Source organism: Mizuhopecten yessoensis, unplaced genomic scaffold, assembly GCF_002113885.1.
Source record: "Mizuhopecten yessoensis strain PY_sf001 unplaced genomic scaffold, ASM211388v2 scaffold2671, whole genome shotgun sequence".
NCBI lineage: Eukaryota > Metazoa > Mollusca > Bivalvia > Pectinida > Pectinidae > Mizuhopecten > Mizuhopecten yessoensis.
Genome location: NW_018404662.1, coordinates 824,327 through 841,388, shown reverse-complemented (window position 1 = coordinate 841,388; position 17,062 = coordinate 824,327). Strand labels below are relative to the sequence as shown.

At 34.1% G+C, this 17,062-nt stretch overlaps 1 protein-coding gene across 1 annotated transcript; it reads left to right on the top strand.

The window, feature by feature from the left end:
• The first annotated feature begins 630 nt into the window (after positions 1 to 630).
• On the top strand, positions 631 to 15,783 carry LOC110446286 (GMP reductase 1-like). The gene is made up of 7 exons (XM_021491351.1): positions 631 to 787; positions 8,167 to 8,286; positions 9,104 to 9,187; positions 11,194 to 11,367; positions 11,767 to 11,955; positions 12,650 to 12,852; positions 13,213 to 15,783. Exons 1-7 carry the CDS (start codon positions 701 to 703, stop codon positions 13,409 to 13,411), a joined length of 1,056 nt encoding a protein of 351 aa, XP_021347026.1. The 5' UTR covers positions 631 to 700; the 3' UTR covers positions 13,412 to 15,783.
• The last annotated feature ends 1,279 nt before the right edge of the window (positions 15,784 to 17,062 follow it).

Here is a 17,062-nt window from a genome sequence, read left to right as displayed (position 1 = left end):
CGACACTCAGTTCGGGTGTAAATCTGGTGTAGGCACCAGTGATGCTATATTTGCTTTACATGGTATCATTAAGAAATTATTGACAAATAATCGAAAACTTTACTGCTGCTTTGTCGACTACCGTCGGAACTAACGATTTGCAGTTAATATACTTGATCGAACCACCGACTTAGATAACTAATCTAATTCTGTGATCGAACTTAATTTTTACTCGATCGATTTTTTTCATGGTCTTGTAAAGTTTCAGTAAAGCAAATAAATGTTAACAAAAAAGCGGCAAACAATTTACATGTAGCAAATATCAGTAAGAAATAAAGCGTTTGACAACTGAGTATATTGGAATTTCATATTTTTTTGGAATGTAAGTTTTTTTATATATATTTTTGCAGATGAAGATCTAATAGAAGATAATAAAAACGGTCTAATTCGTGATCATTTATTTTTATTTTTTTATTTTATTAATTCCCTTTCAAACAGTAATTTTTACAAAAGTTGTATACCCATTTATAAATATACACAGTTTTAATCATTGTCTAACTATGCATAAAACGTTTGGAGCAAAACGAAGAAAGTGTAAACCCCGTAATGAGCCTCTATAGCCGCTACTGGAACTCTCTTGTTTGGAGACAATAAAGGTTGTTACTTCCTTTTGGCGCGAACGAAGGTCATCAAACCTGACTGAAGTTAGTACATTGCCATTATGCCAAGAATCGACAGTGATATCAAATTGGATTTCAAGGATGTGTTGGTCAGACCAAAAAGAAGTACACTGAAGAGCAGATCAGAGGTAAATGGTTGCCAACAATCACACGTGTCCGGTATTTTGCAATACACTGTCTGCGATCCATGTCGGTGGGTTTCAAGTCATTTGTTTATCGTCAATGCATGTTTAACTTTTGTTAATTTCATATCATTTTTGGTTAAAATGGATAAGTGCAATGAAAGCGATGATGAACAAACGTGATTTGGGGCAGATATTGCATAAAAAATAGTAAAAATACGTGTTTTCACTCCGGTGACGTGTGTGGAATGATTGAACCTACGGAAGATATTGTACCGCATATTTATTTGATATTGTTAACGTTTTGAGATAAAAAATATTAATGGTTGAAAATGCCGATTCAAAACCCAATCAATCTACACAAATCTATACAAAATAAAAACACATTAATAAATAAAACAAATAAAAAACAAATCTAGATAGAACCTGTTCGATGTATTTAATACGATATCGTTGCCTTTGGTATCACTATGCAGGGCCGATGAGAAGGTCTTGCTAAGCTTTAATTCGTTGGAGGATACTAAGTTTAGAGATGCGGATTTTTTCCCTTTTTTTGTTAATTATTAATTTCCCAATTATTTGCTTCCTGCATTTCACCATATATGTAAGTAGAATTTAAATCACTTCGATATAATGCAAGTCACTAAGACAACATTTTTAACGTAACAGAAACATTGTCTGAAATGCAGGTGCATGTCTGATGTTGGGGGGGATCTCAAAATGACTGTTAAAGTTAACAGCGTTTGGAAATCTTCAAACAACAACGAACAAAGTCCAAATCATAAATCAATATATCATATCACGAAATTAGATTAGTATCTTAAGTCCATGATCTTATGTATGCAATTGGTTTTTGTTCAAATATTCAACTCAAGCTCAAAAGATGTACTTCTGCAAATTAATTAATAAATATATTATGATTTATGTTTGTAAATATGTGTGAACGGAACTGCATAATACATATATAATGTTGCATACTTGTTATTACCATCATAAATGTTAAAAGATACATAACATGTACATTTCAAGCTTGGATTATAATGTAAGTTAACCTATATATATATATATATACATTTTGTATATTCAATTGGCAGCAATGAAACATTACCATGTAAACATTGAAACAAATATAATATTCACTAGACTTTTGTGTGACATTGATAAATTCAATTAATAAATGTCAGATCAAGAAGTCTAATACAAATTTTGCTGAATTTTGGAAAATCAAAAAATGAATTACCTTAGTATGTCAAATACACCTTTCGTTCACCCAAGAGTCAAAGATCATTTGAAGGGAGTCAAAAACATACTTTCAAAGATTTACTGGTCATTAAAGCCCTTAAATCAAATAATACCATAACAGGGATAGTCTTGAAAAATTAAATGAGGCCAAACCAGATAAGAAACCGGTACCTCCCATCACAATATAGTTGCTTTAATAACCAACGGAACTACTAATCAGTGTCCTGGTCCCACTACAGTGGTAGTTTGAACAAAAGTAATGGGAGGTTTCTTTAAGTTTATGTATAAAAAACTGAATTTGAATTATTTAGGGTTTTGTCTGCAGTGGGATAGGGATCCTTATAGGTCAAATGTTTTTATGAGGTGGTTGGGTGGCGCAGTGGATAGCGCACTTGCCTTTCACCAAGGCGGCGTGCTCATCCGGGCAAACAAGAGTGATTAAGATAAGTTGTAAAAACGTATTTCATAATTGTTGTAAAATAAACAAATAATGTTAATAAGTGCTTTTATAGTTGTTTGATTACATTACTCTTGTTATCTATTAACTTTACTTGTATTACTATATACAAAGATAGAAACTGAAGTAGTAGGTAGAAATTTGTGGAGTTAAGTATGTGATCGTTCCATTACATTGTTTTGTATTAAAGCTTGTAGAACTTTGTTGTGTAAAGTGTGGTTATTCTATTGGTAGCACTCTAATCACAGTCCCTACATTCACTATGCCAAATGTACGTCAGCGATCTCCGGTGACACGGTATGTAAGGTGTTCACCCAAAATGTCTTTGGTGAGGTTTGTCATTAAACTACATTAGTTTCGAATATCTGCTGCCGTGAATAACCCATGATGTATGCTACATGTGTTAATTAATATATATATGTATGTGTAAACAATTTTATTAAGTTTGAAATCCCATCACCTTGAATGCAATGAACAAAGTGTTGGATATGGTTTTTATTCCTCACATGAACATAATAGTTTATATATGTAGATTGAAAATCTAGATCTTTATTAAATGGTCAATCTATTGCATGTTGCACCAAACAGGATAATTAAAAACCTGCCTAAAATCTTGAAATGTAATCGCAACAAAGACTTATATTTAAACCTTATTGATAGCTGAATGGAATTTCTGGTTACACAATACACATGCAAAGAGTTTTTCTGGTTTTTAAATTGACAGCGACTGTAGGTGATTAGTTGACTTAAACATCTGCTAAACATGTATGTCTTACATGTACATTAATTATGTAGATATCTACTTGTTGATATGTGGAGGTGTTACAGATAATACACACTGACACACATACAGTGGTTAGTGATACCATCAGTGGGGCCTCAGATGGGGAACTCTATACATATCTGAGTTAAAATATTGCTTATTTGTCAGTTTAGCATATATAAAAATTATTACATTACAATGAATAATAATTATAAAGGTTTTTTGCTTTTCGAATTGCTTGAATACATACATATATGTTTAAAAAAAATTCTTATTTGTCATATTATATAAATGTACTAGCTCGCAAAACAATATTTGTTTTTTTGGTCATAAAGTACGGTGATATACAATTGTTGGAATGGATTAGGGTCAATTATTTTGGGTCAGCTGGTTTTTGGCAGACATATATGCATCTACATTATTGTATATCTTCTCATTTTTATTATAAATTACAAGAATTTGTATTATAACGAAAAGTGACCAGCTGACCAGCCAATGATGGATTGCAATAAAAATTGAGCAGTTTGCCCTTTCCAATGAAAGTAACCTATACCCTGCATCACATGTTCAGATTCTGGGCAGCCTCTGGCAGCCAGTGGGCTTCTGTTTGAGCTGAACCCCAGAAGCCAGTTTAGATGAGCTACCTGGTAATTGTACTGTGCTGTATATATGTATGAACTATAACATATGTTATTGTAATTGCCAGCTGTACATGTATATACATGCAGATGCCTGCATCCATCAGTTTGTTGCATTCCATGTAAATATAAATCAATAACTGATCTAAGATTACATAACTATGTATCTGCTATGGCCAGATTGTTCACAGTTGGGCCAGTTATGGCAGCACCAGTGGCCTGGGTGTCTGTCCAATACAATTATCAGTGGGTCATCTGCAGGGCGGTCAGGGAGTACTGTGAGCATTCCTTTATTCAACCTAACAAGCCCCCCTCTCTTGTCTGAGCATCTAGACTTGTTCAAATTAATCATTTTAATTCATGATTAGTCATATTACCTCCTGACTATGATTAATTATATATATAATCTATCATGATTTCCTATGAATTGTCATGAATCATTTGACTATTAAATATGAAAAATTAGTATTATTAGATTTGAAGCAGATCTAAAAATTGAGTAAACAAAATGTATGCTTGTCAGAGTATGAGAACGGTTTCATGAATACGGGCCCAGAATCTTAACTAAATTTAGAGATTTTTGGAAAAAATGGAGGATCTGAAATCTTGAATTTGTTATTTTCCTGTATTGAGAAGGCACACAGGGAGCTTATTTGATGAATTACGATACATAATACATACATACACTATTCTCATCTGTAATCATTCTGTACAAGTCGGCCAGTGCATCTGTACACAAACACAGCACATACTGTGAACCAGAAGAAAACAAACTGCTAATTGTAAATATTATATATTGTATATAGTTCTAGATCTACTGTGTTTATTAAATTCAACCACTAGCCAGCTGGAAGACTGGCCCTTGTCTTTAGAATATTGAATTACCCGGTATTTAGAAAAAAAATACGATGTAACTAATAATTTTAATTTGATCACTTGGATGTCTGATTCTAGATTCTGATCCTAAGTTCTTAACTAGTGGGAGATAAGCTAGTAGTAAAATGCAGTTGAGAAATGTACTAGCTTATCTCCATAAAAAACTTAGGGGCTGGAGCCAGACTAGTCAGCTGGGTATACGTATAGGCCTTTGTAAGTATCTTAATCAATGCAAGTGAACTTATAGTTGCAGACTTGTAGCAAATAAAAATAAATAAATAATACAGGCCCTGGCATTTAGTGAGTTTGTTCATTTGTTTTGCTAGTTTGGTGGGAGTACTAAAATGAGATGGCAGGAAATCACATTGATAAAGTCTCCATAAACACCTTTTATTGCTGAATGTATGTACCCACATGTACCGGTAATTACTGAAGGGAATGGAGGATGTGATAATCCTACTGAAATACAGTAGGGGGACCCTATCAGATCTCTACATGCATTTGTAAATTCAATTAACGAAAATCAACTTCCATAAGAGGTAAATGTTAATTTCTGTTGTATGTACGGTAATTAATCAGATTAGAAACTTTGCTTTATATATATGTTTGCTCACTGAATAAAAATCTTGTTTAGAACAAATAAATCATGTACATTAAATATGCATTTAAAAGAAAAAAAGATATCAACATTAAGATTCATTCCTATTTCCAAGATAAATTGGAATCCTAACATTGTCCTTGCAATTTTGATGTACTGTCTGTCCCTTAATATATTAAGGTTATTTTTGCAACGGGCCACCAGACATATAAAAGACCACTGTATATCTGCAGCTCCTAGTGTTTTGGATGATTTAAGGATATTGTTGTTTATGGAATGATTGTATGTACCCTCTCTTACTCCAAAGTTATGTGCTGTCCCTCCTCATACACATAAATGTTAGTATTTAATTCTATAATTTTCTCCTGCATCTATGAAAGATATGCATGTCCCGTATTGGACACCCTTGCAAGATAATTACCAATATAACTCCCACATGTATACGTACAGGTGAACTTTCAGTTCAGGAACTACAATGTAAATTTTCTAAATCCTTACCAGAACTTTCGTTTCGGTCATGATCAGCTGGTCATGAAGATGATAATGATCTACCACCGAAACATACTTTATTGTCCTTGAGGTATACCTCTGCCCTGGTATATCAGATTTTGTCCTTGAGGTATACCTCTGCCCTGGTATATCAGATTTTGTCCTTGAGGTATACCTCTGCCCTGGTATATCAGATTTCCTCTGCTCTTTCAGAAGATGTTCTTGTATTATGTAATTTACTAATTTGTAAGATATCTAAACAATCTACTACTGTATACAATGTACATTTGTAATAGTTTCTGTCTGTATTTACAATGTCATAATTTCGTTACCAAATTGTACTTGCAGTGTACATGGTAAGAGAGGCGAGAAAGTTGGACCATCCTGTAGGTATAGGGGGTATAGACATTCTACCCATGGGTGCAGAAATTTGGCACTGAACCTCAGGATACTTACATTTGTATCTTGCTTCCTTCAATAATCCTTCATCTTTGTGTGGAGAATCAATATCGCCCAATACTGACAATAATAGACTCTATTTTTTATCAAGAAAAAGCTCATATACAAACCTTGCCAAAGACAGATTGTTAAATCCACTTTCACTTGTATTTGATGTTGAGCATGCTGTACTGAATTGCTGATGATATGCAGTGGTGTTAACAAAATGAAGAGTTTTTCTACTTACTCAACCATAACAGAATCTAATGTATCAGGTATTCATAAATTATAAAGGATGGGACGTCGGGGCCCCTTCGGTTTTTTGCCTGTACCATGTTCATGTAGCTAGGTGCACTTTGAAAGTTTGGTCTCCATTATTTTAATGATTATATAATGTACTTTCAACATATATATTTATATACCGTACAATAATTGCAATTGAATAACATTGTATATTTTTTGAAACAGATTCTCATGATCAGTATTAAAGCAATCATATTAAGTGATATCAACTATATATAGTGTATATATTATTCTTAAACAATTCAGCTTAAGACTCTCAGGAACTTTCTACCACCAACTGAAGATTTATATGGTAAATGCATAGTGTACTTACTGTATATGGTTGAATAAGTTAAATGTTTTTCCCCCAGGAATTATTTGAAGACTATATATGAAATATGTCCAGACATTCTTGATGGAAGAATGTTTACATGTGTTTTTACATTGTAATTATAGTACAGTGTATCAAATCGTCTAGAGAGGACATGTCAATCTTGATGGAAGAATGCTTACATGTACATTGTAATTATAGTAGTGTATCAAATAGTCTAGAGAGGACATGTCAATCTTAATGGAAGAATGCTTACATGTGTTTTTACATTGTAATTATAGTACAGTGTATCAAATCATCTAGATCTAGAGAGGACATGTCAATCTTGATGGAAGAATGCTTACATGTGTTTTTACATTGTAATTATAGTACAGTGTATCAAATCGTCTAGAGAGGACATGTCAATCTTGATGGAAGAATGCTTACATGTGTTTTTACATTGTAATTATAGTACAGTGTATCAGATGGTCTAGAGAGGACATGTCAATCTTGATGGTAGGATGCTTACATGTCTTTTTATGTAATTATAGTACAGTGTATCAAATCGTCTAGAGAGGACATGACAATCTTGATGTAAGAATGCTTACATGTGTTTTTACATCGTAATTATAGTACAGTGTATCAGATGGTCTAGAGAGGACATGTCAATCTTGATGGGAGGATGCTTACATGTCTTTTTATGTAATTATAGTACTGTGTATCAAATCGTCTAGAGAGGACATATCAATCTTAATGGAAGAATGCTTACATGTGTTGTTACATTGTTATTATAGTACAGTGTATCAAATCGTCTAGAGAGGACATGTCAATCTTGATGTAAGAATGCTTACATGTGTTTTTACATGTACGTTGTAATTATAGTACAGTGTATCAAATCGTCTAGAGAGGACATGTCAATTTCTCAAGGACTTTACTTTTGTTACCATGTCTGTTGTATGTCATTTAATAAGTTAATTAAACTCATGTAACTTAGTAACCCAATGAAACCTCTTGTTTAAAGCTTCCAATTCGTCTATTTCAGGATAGGAGAATTCAAGCTGTATTTTACCATTTTCAAGATGACATCTTATATTTAATTACCTAATTTGGTGAAATTTAGAAGGGTGTAAGATTTATATAATATACTGTCATGTTTGTAGATTGTGGGATTGGTATATATATAAGGCATACATTTGATAGATTATAATGTTTACATATATATCAGGCTATTATTTATTACACATTTGGTAAATTTTGAAGATTTTAAAATGTTTTCCCCAATACTTTTGTAGGTTGATCTGACTCGTAACTTCAGCTTCAGAAACTCCGGTCAGAACTACTATGGGATTCCCGTCATGGTGGCCAACATGGACACCACAGGGACGTTTGAGATGGCCAAGGCTATGGGCAAGGTATACAAAACATTAGGGGAAAGATTTCATTGGATGGATATCAGTGCTTATGTACCTACAGGTCTTCATTTGTCATCATTATCATAAATGAGATGAGCTTATTTTTTTTATCAAAATTGATTTAACAAGCAGTTTTACATGTTACTTACAATCCTAGTTATCATGATAGGTCTACCTAGCTGATATATATGCAACTTGTAAAAAATATTGTCTATTGAAAGATTATAGCTGCACCAGAAAAAAGAAGAAAAAAACATGTTTAAGCACTTAAAAGTAAATTAACTATATTATAGTGGTTTGATGTACAATTTGCCAATTTTTAAGCTGGTTTGGTTTAGTTTTGTTTGACGTCCTATTAACAGCTAAAATATAAGGTCATTTAAGGACGTGCCTCCATGTGTGAAGTGTATGCAGGAGACAGAGTATGTTGTATGTCCCGGCTTGGGGACAGAACCCATTGCCTTCCTCACCTGGGCGAATGCTCAACATTAAGTCCAAAAGTGAGGTGTTGCCAAGCAAGGCGCTAGAAAATAAAAGGTAGTTAGAAATAGAAAGGGAAATAAAGATCCCAAATACTGCAATGGGTGCAGCAGATTTAATTTGGACGCTTTTGTGTCCCCAAAAAGAGGTCATCAAAGCAATCCCCATTCCTGCAGGGTGTTCCCACATTAGTTGCCTCCTACGATACATGCAGTGGGTAACAGGTGTATTCTTTCCCGATCCCCCACCTGCAGGGGTGTGCCAATTTTTAAGTAACATATATATACATCAACATGTATGAAGAGAGCTAGCATTTTAATGTTTATTGTTATCACAGCATGCCATGTTCACATGCATACACAAGCACTACTCTGTGGACGCCTGGAAGCAGTTTGCTGAGGAAGCTAAAGATATTATACAGGTACTTATGGTAGAGACTGTGTAATGTTAATATCATTAGCTCACAATATTTTCTATACATGTGATTAAGACCTCTCAAAAACAAAGAAGGGTGACGGAACTTTACCTCGGTGTTTGTGAATAGAAGGTGGTGTGTAAATTACTTTTGGTTTTTGATCTGCCATCCATCATGGCCGTCACATCCTCTGATTGGTGGAAATTAAGATATTTGTTGATTTCACTCAAATTTAGAATTTATTATGTAGGTGTATAATGGTATTACGAATTCCATTAGCATCATTTGCGGCATTGGGGGTAGTGCTAATATAACATTGCTCCCATTACAATCAGCAATTGTTCAAATTAAACTTTATTGTTCATTGGCTGGAGACACAAATTGGATATTGTTATAAACATTTTTGTATATATTAAATCTTGTTTGTGGTAGATATATTTCACTGCTTAATGGTAAACCTGTTTTACAGAGATTATAAACAAGAGTGTCTGGGGGAAAATTTCAACATAATGCATGCTTGGATACTTAGAATGATGTGAAGCAAATATATGTTTAGATTGAGGCTACAATACATTCATGATAAACTATCAAAATGCTTTAAAGAAATGAACTGAGTTTTCAAAGTAGACTAAAGAAGTGTTTAGTGCATGAAAAAGATAATTTCTTTGAAAAGCCCATGACTTAACTACCAAATAGTGGTATCTAAATCACAAATTAAAGTTTTTGATATGTTACATGAATTAATAGTTATTAAAATAATAAGCGGAGGAATTTATTGAAATTGAAATTAATGGAGCCTGTTTATATGATAAGCTCACCTGGTCCGAAGGAACATAGTGAGCTTATGCCGTGGCACAGCGTCCGTCGTCCTTCGTCCGTTGTCCGTGACAATTTCAACCAAATTCAGTCTGAATCATCACTAGGGGAGGGCAATCATTTCTTAAATAAATGAGGTTGGTTNTCCTTAACGCCGGAGACGATTTTAACCAAATTTGCTCTGAAACTTCATTGGGGGAGGACAATCATTTCTTAAATAAATGAGGTTGGTTCGACCCCTGAGGCCAGGGGGGCAAGGCCCTGAAGGAGAACTTAGCTAAAATTTTGCATTAAATCTCATCTGCTCCTCAACCACAGGGACGATTTCAACCAAATTTGCTCTGAAATTTCATTGGGGGAGGGCAATCATTTCCGAAACAAATTAGGCTGGTTCAACCCCTGGGGCTAGGAAGGCCGGGCCCCAAAGGGGAAAATTAAGTCTGAAGCATCAGTAGGAGAGAGCAATCATTTCTTAAATAAATGAGGTTGGTTCGACCCCTGTGGTCAGGGGGGCTGGGCCCTGAAAGGAAACTTAGTTAAATTTTGCTTTAAAGCGCATCTCCTCCTAAAAACCAGTCGATTTTAACCAAATTTGCACTGAAACTTCAATGGGGGTGGGCCATCATTTTCTAAATAAATGAGGCTGTTTCGACCCCTTGGACTAGGAAGACCGGTGCCAAAAGAGGAAAATTATCTAATATTTTACCTTAAGACGCTAATACCCCCTAATTGCCTGAGTGGATTGTGCAAAATTTGATAAAAAACATTATTGAGGAAGAACAAACATTTCTTAATTGAATGAGGTTGATTTGACCCCTGGTACAGCTACGTGATCATATTCTATGGTGTAGTTTTCATAAATTGTTAAAAATTGGATCAAGGTTTATAAAAGCTTATAGTTGAAAATTAAAGTATTGTCTAAATACACCCTGTAATATGACATATTACTTATTTCAAAATCTGTTAACATGGCAACTCAATGGAGGCCCCTGATTAGTTGAAAGTCAGATATTCTGGTCCCAGTTCGGTTAGAACATAGATCTTGTCTGGTTTTGTGGAAATTTCTTATAAAGATGTACTAATGCATTCAGTTTTAATGACATATGCAACCTGGTGAGCGATACAGGTCCAATGGACCTCTTGTTATCTAAATATGAGAGAAATGATATCATTTCTATATTTTCTGACATCACTAGCATGTTGCGGTGAGCACAGGGACTGGAGAAGGAGACCTACAGAAGATTTGTGAGATACTCGAGGGTGTTCCTGCCATCAAATACATTTGTGTCGATGTCGCCAACGGTTACTCGGAACATTTTGTCCAGTTCGTCAGAGATGTCAGGAAAAGGTTCCCAAAGCACACAATTATGGTAACTCTATTATCAAGGCTGTTCATAAATGACTTAAGTTCAAACTTACTACATGGCCAATCTATTCTCTGGTTATTTTTCTCTCTAGACTCTTATTTGGTATCTGTTTTGAACAGTTTGACAGTTGATATTAAAAACTTGCAAAATGTATCAATAAACCAATAATTACTGATGTTTTCTTTATTGATCACAACGATTTTCAACTTCATGTACATATTGTGAATATCTTCCTGCACATAATGAAGTAGGAAAATACATTTGTTTAATCATGATCAAATATAAGGCAAGAGAAAATCATTTATAAAAACAACATTACTATCTGTTCCAACAAGCGTTAGGGATTAAAACTTCTATGACTACTTCATTTCTTTAACCTTGTGACCTTTGACCTGAATTTAGGCTGGAAACGTTGTGACAGGTGAGATGGTTGAGGAGTTAATCTTGTCTGGAGCCGACATCATCAAGGTCGGCATTGGCCCGGGAAGTGTATGTACGACCCGTAAGAAGACCGGTGTTGGTTACCCACAGCTCAGTGCAGTCATAGAATGTGCTGACGCTGCACATGGACTCGGCGGACATATTATCTCTGTAAGGATGGTTGAACATATAAAAAAGATGAAAAGTCATCATTTTCTGAAGCTATCTACATGTATAAATATTATATGTTACACATAGCATCTCCCATTGTGGCATCGCAAGAAACTATCCCATGACATCATGAAACTAAAGCAAAGAACAATGTCATGATTTTTTTACCCTGGCTTTTACTGGTCATTTTTTTGAAAATTTATATCCATATGCCATGCATGCGATGAAAAGTAACTTTATAAGTTTTTTCATTAAATATAGTTCATATTGACCTAGATGAAGCCTGTTTCCTTTAAATAAATAAAATCTTAGCAAAGCCTTTTGCCCAGTGCAATTATCGTAAAGTATTAAGATTTCAACAAACTTAGCTAACATACAAGATTTATTCTGACTTGACAGATTGTTTTGCCTTTAAAATGTCTGGTGGTGACTCGAACACCTCCTGGAGGACTATTCTACATGTCAACAGTTCTTTATGTGAAGAAAAATTTCAAATGTTCAGCTTTGAGAGGTCTTTGTCAATGTTAAAATTATAATCACGGATGGATGAGCGATCTCTCTGTGGGAATAAGTATTCTCTGTATTTACCATGATAGCATGGTTTTTACTCAAATACAATATATATTTTTGACCTAGTGTTATTTTCAAATAATTCTGTTGCTAATGTTCCCTTGGTGTTAACGTGTGTTTGTAGGACGGTGGTTGTACATGTCCAGGAGACGTTTCCAAGGCCTTTGGAGCTGGAGCTGACTTTGTCATGTTGGGCGGCATGTTTGCGGGGCACACAGAATCTGGCGGAGAAATCGTGGAAAAGAATGGAAAGAAATTTAAACTTTTTTATGGCATGAGCTCTGCCACTGCCATGAAGAAACATGCTGGAGGCGTGGCAGAGTACAGGTACTCCCAACCTTAAACACATGTGGCCTGGCTATAATTGTTAAACCAAATTGAAATTTAAAATGTACATGTATTACCCACTGAATGTATGCAGCTTGATATGATTAGTTAATGTGACCTTTACTTCAAGGTGAAAGGTCGAATAAGGTCTTTCTTCCCCAGAAAAAGGTTGTGCAGGCCTGAATACATAATATATGAATGCTTTCTTAATGACAAATGCAATTGAAGTATACACGCATCACTCATGGAAGCTGTACAGTTTATATATACATTCAAGGAAGCCATTTAGCATAAATAATCTGAAATTTTTGAAGATTTTGAAGGTAGACTTCACCTTATGTGTTTATTTTCTATTTCTAGGGCTTCTGAAGGGAAGACTGTCCAAATCGAGTATAGGGGTGATGTGGAATATACCATCTTGGACATCCTAGGGGGTGTGAGGTCCACTTGTACATATGTTGGTGCCGGTAAGCTGAAGGAGTTGAGTCGGAGGACAACATTTATACGAGTCACCCAGCAACTTAACGAGGTGTTCAGCGCCTTCACGAAGGAGCATTGATAGCCAGGAAGCTATTCTGTGATATATCTTGTCTTGTTTAAATGTGAAATGTTTGCAACTTTTAGAAGAATCGCTCTTTTTTTTTGGTTTTAGGCTTAATATAGATGAAGAAATCAAACTATATTAGAAATCCATAACTTCTTTTTTTATGGATAATTTTTTTTAGGTTTAAAAACAATTTTTACCAACTTTTAACCAGTTTTACTAACCTGCTGTAAGATTGAGAAGTATTTCTTTTGGTTTACAACTAAGTAAAAAACATGTCAGTATTAAGCTGGAATTTCATTGACAAGATCTAAACATAGAGGATAAACTGCAAGGCCTCAACTCCACAAAGTTAGCTCAATAAGAAGGGTCTCATAACCCTCTTTCAACTGTTTTTGTTAGGAAAACAACTTCTGAGGAGACTTACAGCCGCTATTTTACAAAGCATTATGGAAAGGCCTAGAGTTGCTAAATTCATATATACCAAGGATAAAAACTACAAGCCTTTTCCGTTTTCATTATGACCTGATTTTCAATAAGCTAGATAATTTATATTTACATAAAAATAAATCACATTTCTTGGACTGAAGCTGGATGCGAAAAAAGCATATTAATCACCAAAGAACAGCAGGTCAAGGTTCAAATCTACGCATTACCAAATTCCTATCAGAATACCTCTATTGATTTACACCAGTTCTGTAGTTCTTATGAATCCAATTCAATATACAATGTAAAATAAAAATCAATCGAGTTGATTTTTCAAGGGATAACAATACAACAAACAAATTGTTGCTTAAATTTCATGTTTTGTAATTACGTATTTATATTTCTGTATTTATGATTGGATTGTGAACGTGTATGTGGTCCACTGCACTACTGTGTTCCGTTCGAAGTAGTTGGAGTTTCAATGGATGGCACAAAGTTATATCAATTTTATGCTTGCTGATTTCAGATAAAAATATATATTTTTGAAGAATTTTCAGAAATCATTTATCTTCTTTTTAAATTGTCTCTTTAAATGATGTGAAAATATCTTCACTTACTGTAGTAGTGAAACAAGGTGTATGTCCCAATTATCTATCTGTGATTGTTTCCCAGTATCTGCTTGTTTGTAATGGTTAACAGGTGTATATAGTCAGGGTTGTAAGATACAATACACAGATTCAAGCTGTAGGACAGTTACTCTGTATTCAATATAATCATTAGAAATCTTTCTGAAAATTAAAATAAATCGGATAAATTGCAAATCGTGTTTGCCAGTGCAGGCTAATTGGCATTATTACCGGTATAAACAAATCTATCATTGTGTGCTGATCTACTTCTTGCTTAATAATCCGAAATATATGAATCAATGTAACAAATCAGATTTGATTTAGCTCAGGGCTATTTAAAATAATAATCAATAACATGCTTTTGTATGTTAATGAAGTACAGTATTAGCATAAGGTATACATATGTACATGTACCATATTACCGGGTAAGGTGACCAATCTCTAAGGACTGGTGCTTATCCCGATGTTGTAGAGGATTTTAAGAACGAAGTATTAGAAGATTTATGTGTATTACATATAGATATGAATTAAATTTGATTGCACTGGTGATTTAAATGTTAAACATTGATTTTGTGGATTTATAAGTCAGTTGATTTTCTCTGCCATGAACATTTAACTGAAAGTTGTTATTTTACGCATCAACAATGACTGTTTAAATTGATTGCTAATGAAGAGAAACTGGTTATATCTGGCTATACATACCAGGTACATTCGGTAAACTGGAAAATTCTGAACCAGTAATTGTGCAAAAAAAAAGGAAACGGTGAAAATTTCAACCAACTGTTTCAATATGATGCTGTTAAATTGACAAAGAGAAGTTCTTACTGCTGTGGATGGGCATTTATTACTGAATGTAGTACTGCTGCTGCTGCCAGAGTGTGAAGATTGTTATTGTTTAACATGTTATTTTTTTTGTCTTGTGCTCATTGATCTTGTTATTTTGTATTCCTTTGGTTACCATGGTAACTTGTGTTCCTATTGAATTTTTGTTGCCAGGGTAATGTTCTTGAGGTGCCATTGCGTTCCCATGTCTGTGACATATACCCAGGGTATGTATCTACACAGTGGCTTTAAACATGTAACATATTTACCCAGGGTATGTATCTACACAGTGGCTTTAAACATGTAACATATATACCCAGGGTATGTATCTACACAGTGGCTTTAAACATGTAACATATATACCCAGGGTATGTATCTACACAGTGGCTTTAAACATGTAACATATATACCCAGGGTATGTATCTACACAGTGGCTTTAAACATGTATTGTTGAGCATTTCCCCCTATTGTACTAATGTTTTGAAAACAATTAAAAGTTTTGTGACTCTTTAATCAGATTTGAGTTTTTTTATATTTGTATAAAACATTCCTTATACTTGAGTAATCATTTAAGAAACAAGGGTTGTAATGTGAAATATAGAGAGGCATTGAATTTATAACAACTGGTAATTGTAGTGTATTTAAACTGTAGTACATTGTCCAGCTATATTTTCTTAATTCAACCTAATTTCCTGTAAAGCAGTTTAAAAATAGTTCAATACATTTATATTTTGTATGGGGGTATTTTAAAAAAAGATATTCAATACCAGAATTTATATGCTCAAGTTGTATAATTTTAAAGGATTTTTGTTGCACATTTACAGTTTTACTACACATTCCCTCTGTTATGTATAGTTGGTCATATTTGCAGTCACCAGTTATAGCGTGAACTTACTAGTAAATACCCCGCAAATAGTAATACAGTACCATGAAATATAATCTCTGAATATATACATGTATACAGTCACCATTTACTGCTGAATTTTCAAGATAAAACTATTCAATACATTGTAAAGTGACTTTATTTTGACAAAACTTTGTAAAAAAATCCCATCACCTAAATACTAAAGTACCCTCAAGAGTGGGATATTTATACTTGGTCATGTTGTGCAGATTTTGATCCCAGTGAACTTGGTTCTGATCGGGATAATCACGAAATTTTGCCTAGCGGATATAACCAACTATATATACAGTATGTGAAGTTTTGTAAGAAAATGTGAAAACAATGATGGTCCATAGAAGTAACAATGATTTGACCTTTGACACCTTACACTGACTTTGACCTATAGGGTACAAACTTAAAAGTGTTGCACGGCACTTTCAGATTTAGGGTCTGGAAAAAGATAACAATAATTTAACTTTTGATCCCTTGTTATAACTTATACTTTAAGTGTCAGGACCTCAAGATGCACATATAACATTTTAAAGAAAAGAAGTTCAGAAGAGATTCAATCTTGTCCTTGACATTTAGGGTACGGCTCTACACAATCTGGTCGTGATAAACATATCTGATCTGAAATTTCATAAGGAAATTATTTTGTAGAAGACATTGTCTTGGAAAAGGTGTGAACAGATATTAAATGAACAAAGTTACTGATTTTTTACTACTTGGACATGTCCATAGCTGTAAACCCTCCCTCATTTTATCCAAATTTTACCAATCTCCCTCGGAGCTCCTTCATATAAGTCCAAACTCAAAATCTACATCCTGTGGTCAAATGGTCAAGTTACTGCAGGGTGTGTGTAATGATCATAACAGGTGTGTCTGAATCAAATGAATGCTTTTAGAGTT